The following is an 18,701-nucleotide window of genomic DNA, read 5'->3' as shown; positions in this document are numbered from 1 at the left end:
ACCCATGACACACACGCACAAAAACATGCAACAATGAACAAAGACTTGATGCGTGGCTTAAGAAATGAATATTGAGATGTAGTGCCCTGAATAATCACTTCGTGCTTTTTTTGTTTTGTTTTTTTTAAATCCTTGGAACGTATCAAGTATAGATCCTTAGTGGCAGTACATAGGACTTTGATTTTAATCAACATTTTTTACATGTTTTATTATTTTACCTTTTCCATCTTCTTGGCTTCGATGTGCCGCATCACCTGGTCCCTCCAGTCTGCCGGTACCCTTCCCGGCAACCCCAACCCCAGCCCGGGCCCGTCCAAGAGAGAATGTTCTGACTTGACCCTGATGTTGGGCCTCTTGCTGGGGCTACCTTGTGGATAATGGAAGTCGCTAACTGACATGGTCCTCTCCGAGAGCTCGTGGGGTTGCGGACGGGCACAGGCCGGCCTTGCCGGAGCAGCTATGTCAATACTGTATGTCCGGGTCGAGATGGGCCGTTGCGCCGCCTGGCTCATGGCAAGCGGGCCCCTGGCGAGGGTGTGAATGTCCCGATAGGTCATGTAGTCACCCTCGGGCAGCTGGAAGCGGCGAGGCTCGCCCGCGGAAGTAGCAGAGGTGGTACTGCCCTGCCGCTGGAGAGTGCCTCCACTACACTGGCTGCTGGTAGAGTGGAGTCTCTCCTTTGCCCACATTTCAGCTGGTGGTTTTGATCCCACGGGACCCCCCCTCTGTTGGGGCAGCAGTGGGTATGGGGGGGCCTGGTTGCGATTGGAGTAGTTGGTGTTGGCGAGCGAATGGGCGGCAGGGGGGAGGTAGCCTTGGTTTTCAGGGGGGATGGGCGTCCTCTGGGCCCACATGCCATCTTTGCTTGAGTACTGGACGTTGTACTGAGGTGGGGAGGCACCTGTGGCCCCACTAGAGGGCACCAGGTACCTGCTGGTGCTGGTGGGAGGTTTGGAGGAAGACAGCAGGTCCGAGCTAGGGCAGACTTGGAGGTTTTGGTCGTCGAGCAACGAGGCAGACTTGCTCCTCACGATACTCTGGCCCTGAGCTGTGGACGCTGGAGCGTGGCCCCCACCACCCAACATCCTGCTCTCTGCCGCAGCGTCGCCATCAAACGAGTATAACCTCATGCTGCCCGCTTCTATGTTGCTGACGCTTTGAGACTTGCTCACCTGAGGGGGGTGACACCTCCTCTCAGGAGATAGTTCTTCAGAGCTGCGAGACATTTCGCCGCCTGCCGAGGACCCGTCACTTGCCTGCTGGTTTCCGTTCTGGAAATGGTGGTTGTCAAAACCTCTCTTGGCGTCCACTTCTTCCTGGCCAACTGAACCATTCTGAGGCTCCACCATGTTGTCTGTCGTCGGACGCGACACGTTCATATTGATCTGGTCCCACTTGGTGTAGCCATCTCCCAAGCTGTTGTTTAGTCCCTTCTCAATGAAGGCTAGTCTGGCTTCCATGGAAAGGTCGTAGTCACCTGCAGGCTGAGTGGCGCCCTGCTGGGTCCTCAACAGCGCTTGGAGGGACGTTTCAGAGCCATTGCCATTGTGCAGCAACCCGGCAACTTCTTTGGAGGGGTTCATATTCTCATCCTCGTGCCTGAAATAAAGATGGCGTTACAAATCCAAAGCAGACCACTTTGTGAATCTCACAAGAACAAACCTGCTCTTGGGCAGAAAGGGCATCTTGGCCTCCCTCTCGGGGGTGCACAGGGAATTGTCCTGACTGCTGTCAGTGGTCAGCGACACAGAGTCTGACATTCGTGATGGTGACGAACAGTTGCTGTTGTTCTGGTTGCTGTTGGCCACTGTGTCATCCAGCAATGAGTCGGCATCCTTGCTGTCATCTGTAAGTTTGAAACCACACATCATCAGGCATCCTGCTTTTGCTTTTTCTCAATCAGAGCATCTTAAAAAGAAGTACTAAAAATACTAAGTACTAAATACTTTGTCTTTTTCAAAAGTTGAGTGCAAGAGAAACTGAGACAATAAAACTATTATCTGTACTTATCAATTTCAATAAAATTCTGATATGATTATGATGTCGTGTTGTTCTACTATCCAGGAATGTGTGCAGCCTTTTAAGGTATCTCACACCTTTCTGTGGAAAAAAGCAGGTTCTAGTCCCGGGAATCTGTTCTAAATATTGTCACCCTCTTAAAATAATTGTCTAGGTTTATTTTTATTTTTACTTATGAATACAAATCATCAAATGATTAATTTTTTGGTTTTATTTCAAGAAGGTGTCAAAGGTGACACAAAATGTACCTTTTTTGTCCTTACTCAGTGTCACCACTTTGGGCTGGTTGATGGAAATCTCAATGAGAGGCGGCCTCATCTCCGCAATCTTCATCTCCTCCTCTTCATCAGACAACTCCTCTGAGTCCTTAACACAAAAGAATCCATTTCAACTCTAGGGCTTTGTAAAATCCAGCCTGGGGAGCCATTTGCCATTTTTTATGGGCCCACCACATGCTTTAACAATAAAATAAACCAGCCCGCAAAATAGTTTTTTCTCATAAACACCCGGTGAAGTGGTCCCCCTCTACCTTCCATTTTTTTGTATGCAGTCCTCAGTGGATAACCGTTAAACAATCCTGTGTGCTTGACTCAGTTCTTCGTGTACACGTACCTCAAGCGTGTCTTCGTGATTTATGGTAGAACTCTCGGATGATTTGAGTGGGACCTGTTGGGAGCTAAAGGACTCAGTCTCCATGTCCCTTGATACTGCTTCTGGGATGTTTGGCACAGTGAAGGTGGTGTTGCAAGCTTTCGCTTCCAAGTCTGACGCCAGGCCATTAGGGCGGGGGGTTTCTATCACCTGCACACAAACAAATGTTAAGAGGGAAATTTTAGGGAAACGTGAGTTTTCTGGACACCCTGCCTATACATCAAATGCAAATTTGTGATAAAATATTTTAAATTAAGGTTCCTTGACCTTGACTCCCACATCCTGCACGCCAATGTGGTTCCTCTCCGTGGGCGTTTTGCGGTCTCTACCCGAATCGTCGCTCGACTCATCCTCCTTGAGCCGGTGCGCTACTGACTGAGCCGTCTTTACCATGTTTTTGAGTTCGTCGGGATACGGCGTGGGATAACGTTTCAGGTTGCCCTCCTGGGAGAGAGAAGACAGTCATTCTAAATGTTCAGGAGACTGGTTGAAAACGATCGGTAAGGACGAGCCATACCCTCGGGGGTGTTTCCCTCTCATCTTTGTCCTCGTCGCACTCGAAAGCCACCTGAGCTCGGTGCTTACGTTGTTCCTCCCACAAAGCCGGATTGAAGCTTTCAGAGTCGGAGTTAGGAACATCTGAAACAGAGGAGGCAGAGGGATCTCAATCAAAAACTGAATATAATTTATTTAAAAACACAGTGGTAGATTACAAGTTAAATTTCTTATGTTGCCAAGCTCATAGTTCAAATCACTTGTACCGCTTATCAACTTTTCCCAATGAACTTAAGGAGAGTTCTATTAAAACGTTCCAGCCCCAGAGGACCCTAAAATATTGGGTTATTTTTAAATCAAAGATCCATTACATTATTTTGGTGACGTTAATATTTATATTTTCCATTAGTTGCATTATGTTTTATTTTAAATATTGTCAACTCAGTGGCTGTTGTTTACAGAGATAGTCTAACCAGAGTTGCTTTAAAACTAAAAAACAAAAACTAAATTACATTGAGCTCACAGTAATTTGGGGGTATGACCACTTACAACACTTGAACAAAGGCAACACATCAACAACCTCTCTACTGCCACAAAATTAACAAATATAATCACAACCATAAAATCACTCACAGTTCATATGTATTGAAAATGTAACTCCGTCCAAGGAAGAGAATCGGTTAAATATGTTATAACAGTGCAAGACCACAAAAGGGCCAAATCTGCCAGTATTTTACCACAAGGTGGCGCAAGAACAACAAAGATTATGTTAGGACATTCAGCTCAAAAGACATCAGCAGTTGGAACTTGTCTGTAGAATACTAATAAGATAAATATCTTTTGGGGGGAGCAACCATAAATGGCCCCATTTTATGCCTCTAAATTCATTTGAATTATCATTTTAAACTGTCTGCATCCTAGAAAATCTAGCCAATGAGAGACTACAGAAACAGATTGCGTAACCGCATAGTGTGTCAATCATTTGTCGCACAATAGCTTTTCAGAGACAGAAGTGGTGATCAAGGGGTATTGCCAATCTTGTTGGATTTTGAATGAATTGGTATAGTCCAAAAATTACATTAAACTGACAACATGCTGATTACTTGGTTTGATTTATAATCGGTCTTATGTTATGCAAATGTGCGTGTGTCACTGTTCTTTTTGCTGACATAACTTGGTTGATCACTTAATTAAAGTCAAGCAGGTGACAGCTACTCCCAAGAGGCGGTCACGTTGTGTAACATAACGCCACCTGTGTCTCAGGTAGCACCTATTAAACATGCAAGCGGGTCAGACAAAAGCTTCAAACTCACACTCCTCTGTTCGAGTCTGCTGCGGGAACATGTAGTTGGTCAGTACGGTTTTCTGGGTCTCTGGCTCTTCTTCTTTTTGTAGCGGGATCAGGGGTTTGGACTGGGAGAGAGTGACCGGGAAACAGAACAGAGTCTCATAATGACTTAAAGTCTTGAATAAACGAAAGCTACAGTGACACCGGGGGACTTTACCTGATTTTCAGACAGCCACATGGCTGTCATTTGGCTGAGCTTTGTGAAACTATAGGGGAGGTTCTTCAACCTGATGTGGAAGAAAAACAGTGACATAAGAAACAATTTAATTGTCGGTCAAGTGTAACACTTTATGGGGGAGGGGTTACATATCCAGCAAGCTTTTTTTCTTCCGCCTTCTGGAATTCAATTCATTTCATTAAATTATATCAACTCCTACTTTTAGAAGATGTGAAAATATTTTTCCCCACGGGAATACCCATGTAGCATATTTTTAAATTTCTTAAAAATAACAAAAATTGCTGATTTATAAAGTGCCTTACTACTATATCTAATGGCTGGCCCAAATGTGATGCTATTACAATTACGTAATACATCCATGATTTCCCACGCAGCAAAAAATGGATTGTAACTGTAATCACATGCAAATTCTCGCGGCTTTGTAATGACAAGAGGGCAACAGTCAGAGAGCATCTCAATTGACTGATGATTATGGCCTAATGAAGGTATCTTTAACGCCATAATTAGGTGTCTCCACTTACAAGGGAGTGGTTCCCTGTGTACTATGAATACACACACACACTTATGTTTAGAGCTAAACTCACTTGTTGTTGCTCAGATTGATGACCTTCAGCTTGTGCATGTCACCCATCTCTTCTGGTAACAACTCCAGCTTGTTGGAGTGCAGAAACAGCACTGTGGCGTTCTTCCAGTTTCCCATCTGTCATTAAAAACAGACATATGTTTTGATGTGCGCACACACTAACACGAGTGAAGGAAATGCAGATGTGAACTCACCTCAGGGGGAAGCTGGCTGAGGAAGTTGTGATCGGCTGCGAAGGTGCGCATAGCAGCGCACTGGCCAATGGACGATGGCAAGGCTTCGATCTCGTTGAAGCTGCAGTCCAGCTCGTCCAGAGAGGTCAGTCTGATAGACGGGACACATACAAGGCACTTCAGAATGTGAAAAAATGGTAGGACCACATAATGTCTGTGAATGTACCAACCTATACTGTTTCAATAAAAAAATTCTAATTTACCCGAACATTTCATAGCAACACATTTTAGCGCAATAAATGCAATACCGCGTGTGATACAGTGCAATTGCAAAATTTTGTCACACCGTCTGAATCCGATAACAGCCCATGCCGAGATCAGATGCTGGCATAATGAATTTATCGGTGCAAAAGTGCCCTATCATGGTTCATTCTCAGAATGGAATGCTTTCTTTTAGGGAAAAAAACTGAGAAAAAGGTCCCTTTGTCTTTAGACCATGTCCTACTAGCCATCAAAGCGTTTTTTTTTTTTTTTTTTTTAAACTCTGTGCATGACTTCATAATGATATTGACGGGACAAATTCCCCAGACACTTCGCCACGCCTTCAGGTAGGGGGCCGTCCCACAATCCGCTTCAGTCGGTTGAAGTCGGTCACAGTTATTCTCAAACACATGCAGTGATCCAACGCTGGATTTAGGTTGAAAACGTATGAAAGCTGTACCGCATACGAACAGGAACGATTGTCTCAGGAGTGATTTGTCTGAGGATTTAAGGTAATCGTTATATTTTTCGTACTATGCATGCATTTTGAAACGTTGTGAAAAAAATTCAATGGGAGAAATTAATCGCTATGGCATTGGCGTCATAATTCGGGATATTTACGTTAAATAAATGCTAATTGCCTGTTTTTTTGCTTTTAACCAAGACTCGAGACAGTTTTATGTTCATATCTATTACTGGTGCACGATAATTATTGGTCCGATAATAGGAATAATGACGTCATCCCGATAAATCCAATAACATTTATAATAGGACCGATAATATGTACTGTTCTGGCTTTGCAGTTTCCACAATAGTCTGGGAAATCAGTTGATCATTTGCGAGGCATTGCTCCCACCTGCTGGTCAGAATAATTCAATGCACCTATTTTTTGTTACAGTAGTTTGGTTCAATCACTTACACATCGCGGTGTCTAGCGGTAGCATTGACAGTCGTGAATACTTTCTGTTACGTTTCCGCCTCGGAAATATATGTTAGTATTTTATGTTTACTATTACATATGGATGTGCAAAATATGTTTACTTTTGTGGTGAAGGCTCATATGTACAGAACTTCATAAGTTGTGTTATAGAAGCCAGCCAATGCTTTAGTAGCTCAAGCTAGTGTGCTATGCTACACATATAATAGTTGTGTATATAAGTGTATTGTGCAGTTTGTTGCATATTGAGTATTGAATATGTGTATTTTTCTGTTGTACTTTCACAATATTAAGACGATTGTCTTCCCATAAAAGCAAGAAAAGACCAAGCCTTGTGGTTTATGGAAGTGCATCCATTCTTAGCTGGCTGTCGGGCAGTGCAGAAGTGAAACGCACTGTTTTGTTCATGTCATTATGAAAAATCTGATTAGATCAAAGGCAAATCTATGTTGAATCCACCACTATTTTTTTTAAACCTCCAGGTGTACAAAAACTCAGGTTATACATTTAAAAAAATATTCGGTATCAGCTTTGAGAAGCAGGAAGTCATCGACATCGGTATCGGTTACTAAAAATGGATATCGTGCACCCCTAATATCTTTACAGAATTCAAGGATTTAAGCATTTATTCACAGGAATTCATAACAAAAAAAGCTTTTTGTGGTGATAAGGCGGCGCCACATTGGCTTAAAGACTAGCAGCACATTCAACAAATTTACGTAAAATAAATGCCAACTGCCCGTTTTTTTTTTTTTTTTGCTTTTACCTAGAATCGAGACTGTTTTACGTCCATACCTAAAAAGAATTCAGAGATTTAAGCTTTTATTCACAAGAATTTTCAACTTTAAAAGCTCTTTGTGATGATAAGATGGCGCCACAGTGGCTTAAAGACTATCAGCACATAAGACATATTTACGTAAAATAAATGCTAACTGCCCGTTTTTTGCTTTTAACCAAGAATCGAGACAGTTTTACGTCCATTATCTATAAAGAATTGAAGGATTTAAGCATTTATTCACAAGAATTTTCAACGTAAAAAGCTCTTTGTCAGTGCTTCCACTCGGTCAGCTTTGACGGAGATAGGCCCCCTATTAAAAGCTCTTTGTCAGTGCTTCCACTCGGTCAGCTTTGACGGAGATAGGCCCCCTATTAATCGGCCCTGCGCCCCATGTCCCGTCAATATATTATGAAGTCTATGACTCTGTGTTACTTTTCTCTGTGAAAGGAACTAACGTGGACAAATTTCCAAGCCTTCAGGGCTAGTACCAGAGGTGGGGCAGTGTCTCCCTCAGGGGTATCCAACTCCGGTCCTCGAGAGCCCCTATTCAGCTTGTTTTCCTTGTCACCCTCCCTCAGGCTCCTGCAGAGCTTGCTGATGAGCTGACATTTGATTCAGGTGTGTTAATTGAGGGAGACATGGAAAAGAAGCTGGATAGCGGCTCTCGTGGACCGGAGTTGGATACCCCTGGTCTACCTGAACCGTAAATTTGGAACGACGACGTTTAACAACTCACACTCCTCTTATCCAATAAACACAGACGCTTTTGTCATCCAATTAGCTAAAAGTTAGATTACATGTTGGCTGTTTGAATGATGCATACAGAAGAAATAGTAACATTGTTTTGTTTGGTTCTGTGTGCATGGCAGGTGAAACCTGGGGCTATGATGCTCTAGACTCTTATTACCATTAGGGCTGCAGAGTGACTGCAGTATGTAGGTCAAGATTCCGTTTTCATTTGACCGTTTCCAACTTCGATTTAGTCCAGTGAAAATTACCGGCTTCGCTCTTGACTGTTCTCAGCGCAGCACGGCCGCTAATCTACTCATCTGACTTCTAATGTCGTATTCCTCTTCAAAAGCCTGACTGTGGGTTTTATGGGTGGGGTGGTTTATTATAAATCCAACAACAGCATGTGTCCACACTAACAACTCCACACAGACTTCAATCCCCGTACGGGATTACCGTCAACCGTCAGGGTTTTGTAATCTGTGGCAGACGCACGCTTAACGCAGGAGATAATTGCTTGTTTGGAAGAAAGTGAAGGACTAGGAAAGAAGCAGGAGGATGATCCTCACCCTCCAATGGAGTCGGGAAGCTCCATCAATTGGTTCTCATCCACCTTCAGAGCCGTCAGTTTCTTTAGCGAGCCTGAGAACCCAACAGAAATGAATAAAGAGCATGAGTGTTACACAACAACAACTCTCGGTGCTTAGCGACGGGAAACTTCCATCATGGCACTGTATTGGATTACAAAAGACTGTCATCAATACTCTCGTCTTACTGCAAATAAATCCCCACTTGTCTGATTGTTTTGTGCTCATGTTCCAACAGCAGTATATTAAACTAAAATCAAACACACTGTTTTATGACATTTTCTTAAACGCCTTGTTGTGGGGATGCTTTGCAAAGCAAACCCGTCCCAGATACAATCCCTGTCAACTTTTTTACACGCTGCAGAATTTGACATTTTAAACCGGACCTCACTCATATTTTTTAATCCGATTCACAAATTACTTATCAAAACATTCATGAAATCAACGCGGGCAAAAGATGAATACAGTTTTTGCCCAAAATGTACAGTTCCAGCAAAATTTGACATAATCCTCTCCACTAATTTCCAATTGCCCCATTCATTTCGGAAAAAAAAAATAGCCAATAACCAGAGGAAGTGACCTGAAAAAGGCCAAAAAGCTACAGGAAGCAGCCAAGGAACATAAAGTGACCAAGAAATACTGTAAAACAACAGGAAATTTAATAAAATGTAGTCAACTCATCTCATGCTATTGATAACAGTAGGCGTCAAATTCACTTAAACCGCGTGGACTGTGCTGTGAATGCTCTTCTTTCATTGCCATTGACAGTGTAGGTGCACTATCCACTCGGAGTGCACAATCTGCTTGGGGGGCCTGCACCTGCTGATAACGTCACAACAACGCTCGTATAGCATTCGGGGAATGTGGAAAGTCGGACTCTTCCAACCTCCAACCAGGAAAAATGTAATTGGAACGCCACTTGAACTTGGAGATCCTATTCGCGAAGTCGGGGGGAAAAAGTACAACTTCACGACTTGCCTTAAATTTGACGTCACTCCACAATATTTTGCTAAAGACAACGTATTGATGACATAATAATAAAGTTAAATTTTGTTCGAGGCGCCATCTATTTTTTCTGATACAGTAAATTAGCTTAATGAATTTATATTTTTATACTGCCTTTCAGCAAGGATGTAACTAAAGAAGGCAGTTACAGTTAGGCCTGTCACAATAACAAATTTCAGTAGGTAATATATTGTCTAATACAGTGGTACCTTGACATACAATCGATTCGACACACGATGTTTTCGACGTCCGACGTAAAATTTGACTCGTCATTTATTTCTACATCCGACAACATGCTCAAAATACGACTACATGACAGCACTCCAGAGTCCAGACAGACACATGGCTGACCATCTTGTGACAGAAATCAACACAGGTTTGAAAAAGGTTAGTACAGGTGGTGAAACAAGGAAAAAGGTGACGCTTACCTTCTAAATGAAGATGCAAATTATAGAGAAATATGAGCGTGGGGCGCCCATCGGTGAACTGGCTCAACAATACATCTCCACGGTCCTCCTAAGACCACTGTTCGCCAGTCTTTATAAGTTAAGTTGACAATTATTATTGTGGTTACACAGTCAAAGAAATCGCCAGCTTTGTCAGGTTTTTATCATTTATTTCAGAACTTATCCAACAAAAAACGCCTGCTGTCCGCCGCAATTGACTGTGTACTCAGGAAAACATTAAAAGTGGAAGTAAACTCATCCGCACTGCTCCTCTCTTTTGTCACGTCAGTCACGCAGTGCGTTCAGGTACAGACAAAAAAACATCCGCCACACCCGATGTAACCCGATTTGTTACATTATTACAGGAATTATTATTATTATTATTATATTATTCCGATTTTCATTTATAATGTATAATGTGTTTTGCTATGTGTAATTGTCATTTGTAATAGTACTAGCAGTATTTATTAAGGATTTAGTGTAGAATTTTGGGCTGTGGAACGAATTAATGGAATTATAATGTATTCCAATGGGAAAATCCTGCTCGACATACGACCATTTCGACTTACAATGTGACGATACATCCTAATAAATCACCTATTGAAATGCAATAAATTGCTATTCTTAAATAAAACACAAACTATATTAAAATTCATAAATATAAAAAAAACAATGCATAATGAATCATTTTAAAGCTAGTTAGGTGCAGAATATGAATTTGTTGAGAAACCCACTGTCATTTTTGTTGTCTGTCAGTTAGAGCCCATTAAAAGTGTTAATTTGATCCAAAGTGACTGTCATCTTGTCCTGCAAAGTGCACATGCAACAGTTTTGATGCAGAATTATTATCAGTTATTACATCCGATTATAATTGCCAAATCAGATTTTTCATGATGGGCGTCATTTTAAATTTATTCTTAGTGTAGAAATCTGAAGTATATGAGATTGCCTCCAGAAATCTGAACATGACTTGCTTTCATTTCATGAAATATTCAACGGAAGTACGTTTGCTAAGCCACTAACCGTAAGCTTCACACTCAGTAAAAAGAAACTAAAACAAAATGCATTTCTCTTTCGTCATGCATGTTGTATCTAATATAGATTTTTTTTTTCTTTTGTCCGCATCGCTTGCAAATTATTTAATCCGGCTAGTTTTCATGTTTGATGTGTCACCTTTTAACCGCAATTTTGCGTTGTGGAGTAGACTGTCAATGTTTTATAGCAGACTAAATTGGTTAGTACATTGTCTTTTTTCCATTAGCTTCAATGTAGCAATGATAACGTTTTACAGTGTTTAATAGTGTTTCCTTGTTTTGTATGTCTGAACTTTAATTTCACGGTGTTGATGGCCAGTAAACATATGTGAAAGCTACAGGAGTCTCATATGTAATCAACACGCATGTGTGCCGAGTGTACGCAGCACACGCACGCACAGTGTAAAGCGCTTTGAGAGCCTTAAAAGGTGGAAAGGGGCTATACAAGTGTAACACAATTAACCATTATATCTGTATGCACACACGTACGCGGCGATAAGGCACAGCCGGGACAATTACCGCCCTCATTTGTATTTACCGTGCGATAAAAATTGAGTTATTGCATATCGCGACAGGCTTAGTGCTAATTAATGTATCATGTAACAACGTGATCTTAAAAAAGGAATATGGAAAATATTTAGATGTCTCAAATAGAACTTTAACGAATTTTTGCAAACAACAAACATTTATTTGTAAGTCAACTGGGAAAATTACCGCCCCCAGTTTTATTTACCGTGCGATAATTTGACTTATTGCATGTCGCGACAAGCTTAGTTACAGTGTCTGGAATTTTTCTCAACCGTCATTTTTCCTTCACTTTTCGACTGCTCGTGAAAAAACAGGTTTGCTGGAGGTCAAAATGTCTTAATTTCCGAAATAAAAAAACAACCAATTGTCGCTATCAACCATCTTTGTTGTCTACATTCGCTTGGAACACTTTGAGGTCCCAACTGAAAACAGCTGAGTGGGATAAGTGCAACTTCCCACTTTCCTCAAATGCAGCACAAGTGTTTGGGGTGGTTTTTCTATTGTGTCAATAATGGACGATTTATATGAAGAAATGTTTCATTATTTAAAAGGAACATACAACATCAGTACTGATGTCAAAAGTCAGCAAGCAAAAAAGAAAAAGAAAAAAAAAAAAAAAAAAAAAAAAAAAAACATTAAAAGGGTTGTGTGTGACGCAGGGTTAAAAGCCAGGGAATAAAGAGATAGAGATGGCCAGCGATGGGCCCTAATTATTCATGTCTGAGTGACAGGTGTGCACACACGTTTGTTCTTTTTTTAACTTCCTCATTTAATTGTTAATAATCATCTCTGTGTTGGATATCATCAGTCGCACTTTTGAGCGACGCATTAGTACGACTCTCAAGAACAACTGTCCGACTTTTAAACATGCATTTTACAGGCGAGCAGAGCTCTGGGCGTGCATTTCTACTCTTCGGCTAATCATATCGCAAGAATAACTGAATGTCACTGTGAGCAGATTGTGCACCCCGAGAGGATAATGCACTTTAAGAGAGTGCTAAATGTAGACTCTCTAAATCAGGGGTGACCAAGTCCGGTCCTCAAGATCGCCTATCCAGGTTGATTTCCATGTCTTCCTCCTCTAACACACCTCAATCAAATGATCAGCCCATCAGCAAGCTCTGCAGGAGCCTGATAACGATCTTGATTATTTGATTCTGGTGTGTTGGAGGAGGGAGACATGGAAAATAGGCTGGTGATCTCAATGACCGGACTTGGGCACCCCTGGTCTAGATGGATTGGACGTCAAGATCTGTCAAAGGAAGCCAATGAGTTCAACTCCGATTAATTTGGTAGAAGTTTTGGATTGTTCGCAATGCATTACCAATAGAGCCTGGCAACTGTGTGAGGGCATTGTTGGACAGCAGCAGGTCTTGCAAATTTTCGCAGCCACAGATCTGCTCATCCACCATCTCCAGGTTGTTTTTGGATACATCCAGGTAGAGCAGCTGCTTAAGCGTGCCCAGCATCTGACGACAAGTACAGACAAACCGGCGTAAGAAAGCGGATCCAGACAAATGTTTGTGCGCTGTTTGCATTCCAAAGAACAAATTGATAAGGATCAAGCAGATGTCACAGTTAAGCAACAATGGTACGTGACAAACATACTAAACGTGGAAGATTGGTCACGGAACTAATGAAACCTGCAAGGCAAGACACCACTGTGCTGGTAATTAAAAAATGACTGAAATCATGACAAGCTTTCTGTGCTTGGCTATAATGCAGCCTTTGACTGCTTCTGTTTTTGGGTAGGACGTGAACATGTTCATACCCCTGGCAAGAACGTCAGCCGGTTTCCGTCCATCCAGAGCTCTTTGAGTCCCGTCAGCTGCTCCAGTACCTCAGGCTGTGGATGGCACAACGAGAAAGGAGGTTAAAATGTGAGCGTGAGTAAGGATCTGCGTGCCAAGTGGTGCTTTGGTATCAGCCCTCTCGAGGCCTCAAGGACACTCACCACTTCAGTGAACTCGTTACTGCCCAGGTCCAACCTTTCCAGCTGTATGAGCTTCTGCACGCTCCTGTGGACAGACGCACACACACGATTTTGAGGGTCATAAAATGTGTCGGGGTGTAGAAAAAAAGTCAGATTGATCTGTCAGCAGGGATTAGAAGCAATGTGGGCCAGGTCCTTGAAACATGCCAGTGTGTTCTATTTTTTGCTAACTCTGGTCTAGACGAAAAGCAGAAGCCCACCAACAGTTCTGTTTAGATTTTAGGGGCTCCTCATAAAGCGAGAATGTAAGGCAAGCCGCTTACCGTCGCTAACAACCTTTTAAGTCCACTTCATGGCAATTTGGACTGCTGGCTATAAAATGTGTGACACCGTTATGTCCAGATGTTCAAGTCCACTTCACAAACATCTTGAAGGTCATATTTAGTATAATAAAGGTGACTTTTTAATGTCCATGCCTTTGGAGTCATCAGAAGAAGTGTTTCCCTATCTTTATTGAGCCAAAAGATACACTTACTCATCCAAATTGCATAAGTGAGTTCAACTCCCACTAAGAAATGGACAACATGAGTCGACTCAATTTAACACTGTTATACCTATGACAAGAAAATGGCCAAACAGGCATTCGCAGAGCTGGGGAAAAACTGTTTGAAAGAATGAATGTTTATTCGCCCCCTCCCAGTCAAAATGTCAGTTGCCATCGACTTCTAGTGCCAACATTGGCAGCCAACTGGATAACATTTACACTATTCTATTGGAAAATTTGGGTCGAGTGGGAAATTTTAGAAGAAAAACCTTTTTAAAACAGTGAAATCTTTTAAAACGATATATCAATTCTTAGCAGTAGCATACCAGTAACGTATTGGGATACAGAGTATCGCGATATGCCACTATATCGATATATTGTTACCTCCTAGTCGCCAACATGGTTGTCATTGGAGAGCGACGTAGATGACAACACCATGGTGTTCTGCACGTATAAGGAGCCCTGCTGAATTTTCTAGAATGACTCTGACTAAAAATTGTGACTCCTAAAAAGCACCGGCCTCACTGTGTGAGAGTAAGGTTCTGAAAAAGCTTTCTTTGTCCACAGTGACATTTGTTGACATCTCCCCAGATGCCAGCGTGTCGCCCGGGGCAACCCTCATGATGGCTGCTGCCTCTCTTTGTAAGGTCAGCCGGCCTTCAACGGCTCTGGCGTTTGTCACGTAAACAAGCTAGAGTGGATGTAATATGGAAGGCAAGGAGCAAGACGTTTCCCACCCATCAACTGTAGACTTTTCACATAGTTCTGAGTTACCCTGACCTGACCGAATCGGAGCTTTCTTAATCAATGACGGAGGAACAATCCTCAACTCCATCTTACAGCAAAAATATTACAAAACCTGTCGCAGCAAGCCGGCAGGAAAGAAAGTGGGGGGTTGATCTTATGCAACACTGTGGGATTGAATAGTGCGGAAAAGAGATGGAAGGAGCAGGAGGTTCTCCTCTTACTTACTTTGGCAACATTTTCAACTGGTTCTCTCTCAGCTCCAGAATCTGCAGCTTAGTCAGCCTGCAGCCAAAACAAAAATACAAATGTCATCATTGTCATCATACAAATACTTACTGGCACTCACTGTATGTTTTGACTAATGGTGCGTCAGCAAAACATGTTCGGACGTCACAAACCTGAATTAGGCAAGATACAGGTGTAATTCCATGAAACATATTTGTTTGCTTCAAACAACTCTCCTGACTATTCTTGTTCAGCTCTGCTATCAAATTGCCGAGAGAACCCACCATCGTTGAAAAAATATAAAAAAGTAAAGTTTTTGAGTTAACAAACAGACCTGCCAAAACTGGCCGGTAGGAACTCAAGGAAGGCGTCGTTCAGGTAAAGCTGGGTTAGACTCATTAGCTGTGTGAAGCCATCAGGGAGTCTGAACACACATAAGCATGGAGAAGATTACTCACATAAGGAGACAAACAGTGATTGGGTTAGCATTTCCCGTACATACTTTGAGATGGGATTGACGCTGGCCTCCACGACAGTAAGCACTTTGCAGTTCTTTATATTCTCAGGAAACTCCTGGATACCTTCACAAAACACAGAAAAACACATCTAGCTTTAGCCAGCTAACATGATCACAGCACAACTCTAGAAACATACTGTATACAGGTAGTCGCCGCTACTACTTCCCGGTTTACGAACGAGTTCCGTTCCTGCGCTGGTTATGTAATCTGGATTTCCGCATAAATCGGAATTAAATACCTTTAAATACCTCAAAACACCCTCTAAATGAAAAAGAGCTATCCAAAAACTTGTATTATACGTCATTGTCCTCGCCAAGACGTTGAAGCTAAGTCCTAGCTAGACAGCGAGCTAACCTCCGAAATGACGATGTTAGACGTCCATGTGGTTTGACTTTATTCAGCTGCTCATGACATCAACACTTGCAGAATTAATCTAAAAAATGATATTAAATCAGTCCTATCTTCAATAACAGGAATTAAAATTTGCGTTTACAAGTAGGTGCTGATACAGCAATAACAAACGATTAGCATGTATCAGTTAGCCTCCGCACATCATCAAAAACAATCAAATCAACTCGCCCCAAGTATTCGACCACAATTGAAAACGCACAATAAACAGTACAAAATGGGTTATATACAGCCGTCACTTCTGGATGCTTCACAGGCAACAAATGCACGCGCAGGCTGTCACCTCTTCACTCGGCTGCTTCCTCATGTGTGCGTGTGCCATGTGTGGGGTGGGCGGGTGTCTAAATGCTCGCATGTGCGGAAGCACAACCTGCTCTACGCTTCCTGCGCCAAAATAAAAGCAAGTATCACAAAACAAAAGTCAACATTTAAAAAAACGACAAGACTCGGACGTCGTAAAGTCAAAATCATTCAAGTCGGGTACAATCGTAACTTGGGGACTACCTCTATAGACAAACCACAGGCTTTAGGAAGCTAATTGACAACAGCACCTATTAGGCCTGATTGATATATCATTCGAACATCATCATAGCGATGTGTGGATGCGCAATACTAGCATTGCAAGGACGTGCGATATTTTTTTTGAACACACATACAGTACTCGTTTTTCTGCTTCAGCCACAGCGCCACAAATTCACTCATGCTTTGATGCTCACTTACCTGCTTACACAAATGAGTGGTCTTTGATCGTAGAGCTGCTGAGCTGTTTATGGCTAAATCAAAGCTAAAAACCTGTCAATTATTGATAACTTTAAGTACCGGACGCACTGCTTCGTCAGGTACCCAAAATGTTGAAAGAGCCATATTGGACCAAAAAAAAAATGTCTGGAGCTACAAAAAAAAAGCCTTACATAAGCCTTATAATGAACGTATCACATGCTGTATGTATCTGTATTATCTATATTAGCAATTAGCCTACTATCAAAATGACTGAAAATGATTTATTTTGAGGTTTCAAAAAATAAAATGGAACTTGCATAACATGCCCCTTATCTGGGCACGTCTTTGATTTTCTCTATTATCTCGGTTTTGTTTTTGAAGTCTGCAAATAGGTGTTCTGATATGTTGATAAATGTCTCCTTCATGTACTCACCATCTGTGAAAGGTTTTCCACGCTTTATTATCTCCCGGGTTGCAACAAAACTGTATTCTACTGCAGCAGTAGTGGAGTTTGGCGATGTAATCCCCTTCTTAAATCTATTTTTGCGTGCCTCTAAGTTCTTCAGAAGTAATGGAATTGCACTTTTTCTCTCACTCCCAACTGGGTACTCAGCTGCCGGTTGTTTTACAATAGCTAACTGCCTGGCATCCCGCCCTACTGATAGAAACTTGTGTTGCAGGCAGTGACGCAAATCTTCGTTGACAGATATGTTCACATTTAATATTTATTCTACACATTTTTACAGCATTGGAAAACGTTAAGAATGTTTGTGTCATTTTTGTCCTCCTACAGGAACCATATCAAAACAAAAAAATATATCTCCCTCCCCCATCTTTTTCCATTTTCAAACATTTTTGAAAATGTTCCAGGGAGCCACTAGGTCAGCGCTAAAGAGCCGCATGCGGCTCTTAAAACACGTGTTGCCGACCCCCGGCTTAGCAGGAGGGACGTGTGAGAGAATGAGTGGACTCACTCAATGAAGCATTTGTTAAAGACAAGCATTTTTCTAAGTTATTCCAGTTTAAAAATAATTCACATTATGAATTTGGAGTTTGCATGTTATTCCCGCACTTCCGTTGGTTTTCTCGGGGTCGCTGCTGATCGAACACTCCAAATTGTCCATAGGTGAGAGTGGGTGTTTGAGTGGTTGTGTGTCTATGATGCTATGCCGCACTGAAGTAGTCATTTCTGCCAAAGGATTCCCGACCAGGTATTGAGTGCACAACTGAAAATAATTATTTAAAGGTTGACTTTTTTTTTTTTTACGGGTCAGATGAAATATGCTAAATTTTTGAGATAGGGATTTTTGTTTTTTCTTTAATTTTTTGCCAAAATCATCGATATTAAAACAATAATAGGCTTGAACTACAGTACTTCAGTTGTGTGTAATGAATCTACAATATATGACAGTTTAATTTTTATCATTACGTTATGGAAAATAACTTTATATTTAACTTTAACTTTACTTATTTAAAAATAAATAAATTATTTATTAAGTATATTTTTATACTTAAGTTTTGTATTTAATTTCCAACATTTGTATCGTAGCTGTGTTTTTGGTATTTTTACACAAAAGTGTCATACTTTTTCAACAACAAAGAAAAAATTTTTTTTTTTTTTTTTATAATTTACTATTTTGGGAGTCCAGGATACAGACTTCAGGAGATGCAGCAGTCAGGACAATTTTCCTAACTTACTGTTTTTACTGACGTCAAGCTCCCTGAGGTTGATGAGGTTGGCGACACCAGGCGGCAATACTGCAACATCGTTGTCGGGCATGCTCAGTCGCTGGAGCAGCTGGCAGTTGAACAGTTGCTGGTGGCAAAAATTGGAATTTAGTGACTGAGCTTAGA

General features: G+C 41.7%; 1 protein-coding gene across 3 annotated transcripts in view; it reads right to left on the bottom strand.

The window, feature by feature from the left end:
• erbin (erbb2 interacting protein) overlaps positions 1 to 18,701 on the bottom strand; it is a 56,463-nt gene that overhangs the window by 7,136 nt on the left and 30,626 nt on the right. For all 3 annotated transcript variants that reach the window (XM_057818229.1, XM_057818231.1, XM_057818230.1), the window contains 18 exons: positions 18,546 to 18,663; positions 15,704 to 15,782; positions 15,536 to 15,625; positions 15,202 to 15,258; positions 13,707 to 13,770; positions 13,524 to 13,598; positions 13,077 to 13,221; positions 8,722 to 8,794; positions 5,469 to 5,598; positions 5,276 to 5,391; positions 4,671 to 4,740; positions 4,479 to 4,578; positions 3,188 to 3,309; positions 2,938 to 3,114; positions 2,632 to 2,820; positions 2,268 to 2,385; positions 1,663 to 1,846; positions 219 to 1,599 (listed from right to left, as the gene is read on the bottom strand). In XM_057818229.1, the coding sequence (XP_057674212.1) occupies positions 219 to 1,599; positions 1,663 to 1,846; positions 2,268 to 2,385; positions 2,632 to 2,820; positions 2,938 to 3,114; positions 3,188 to 3,309; positions 4,479 to 4,578; positions 4,671 to 4,740; positions 5,276 to 5,391; positions 5,469 to 5,598; positions 8,722 to 8,794; positions 13,077 to 13,221; positions 13,524 to 13,598; positions 13,707 to 13,770; positions 15,202 to 15,258; positions 15,536 to 15,625; positions 15,704 to 15,782; positions 18,546 to 18,663 (3,288 nt within the window). The remainder of the gene's footprint in view (positions 1 to 218; positions 1,600 to 1,662; positions 1,847 to 2,267; positions 2,386 to 2,631; positions 2,821 to 2,937; positions 3,115 to 3,187; positions 3,310 to 4,478; positions 4,579 to 4,670; positions 4,741 to 5,275; positions 5,392 to 5,468; positions 5,599 to 8,721; positions 8,795 to 13,076; positions 13,222 to 13,523; positions 13,599 to 13,706; positions 13,771 to 15,201; positions 15,259 to 15,535; positions 15,626 to 15,703; positions 15,783 to 18,545; positions 18,664 to 18,701) is intronic.

This window comes from Corythoichthys intestinalis, chromosome 17 (assembly GCF_030265065.1).
Source record: "Corythoichthys intestinalis isolate RoL2023-P3 chromosome 17, ASM3026506v1, whole genome shotgun sequence".
In the NCBI taxonomy this organism is placed as follows: Eukaryota; Metazoa; Chordata; class Actinopteri; order Syngnathiformes; family Syngnathidae; genus Corythoichthys; species Corythoichthys intestinalis.
Note: the sequence above shows the minus strand (reverse complement) of the source record. Positions and strands in the feature narration are given on the sequence as shown.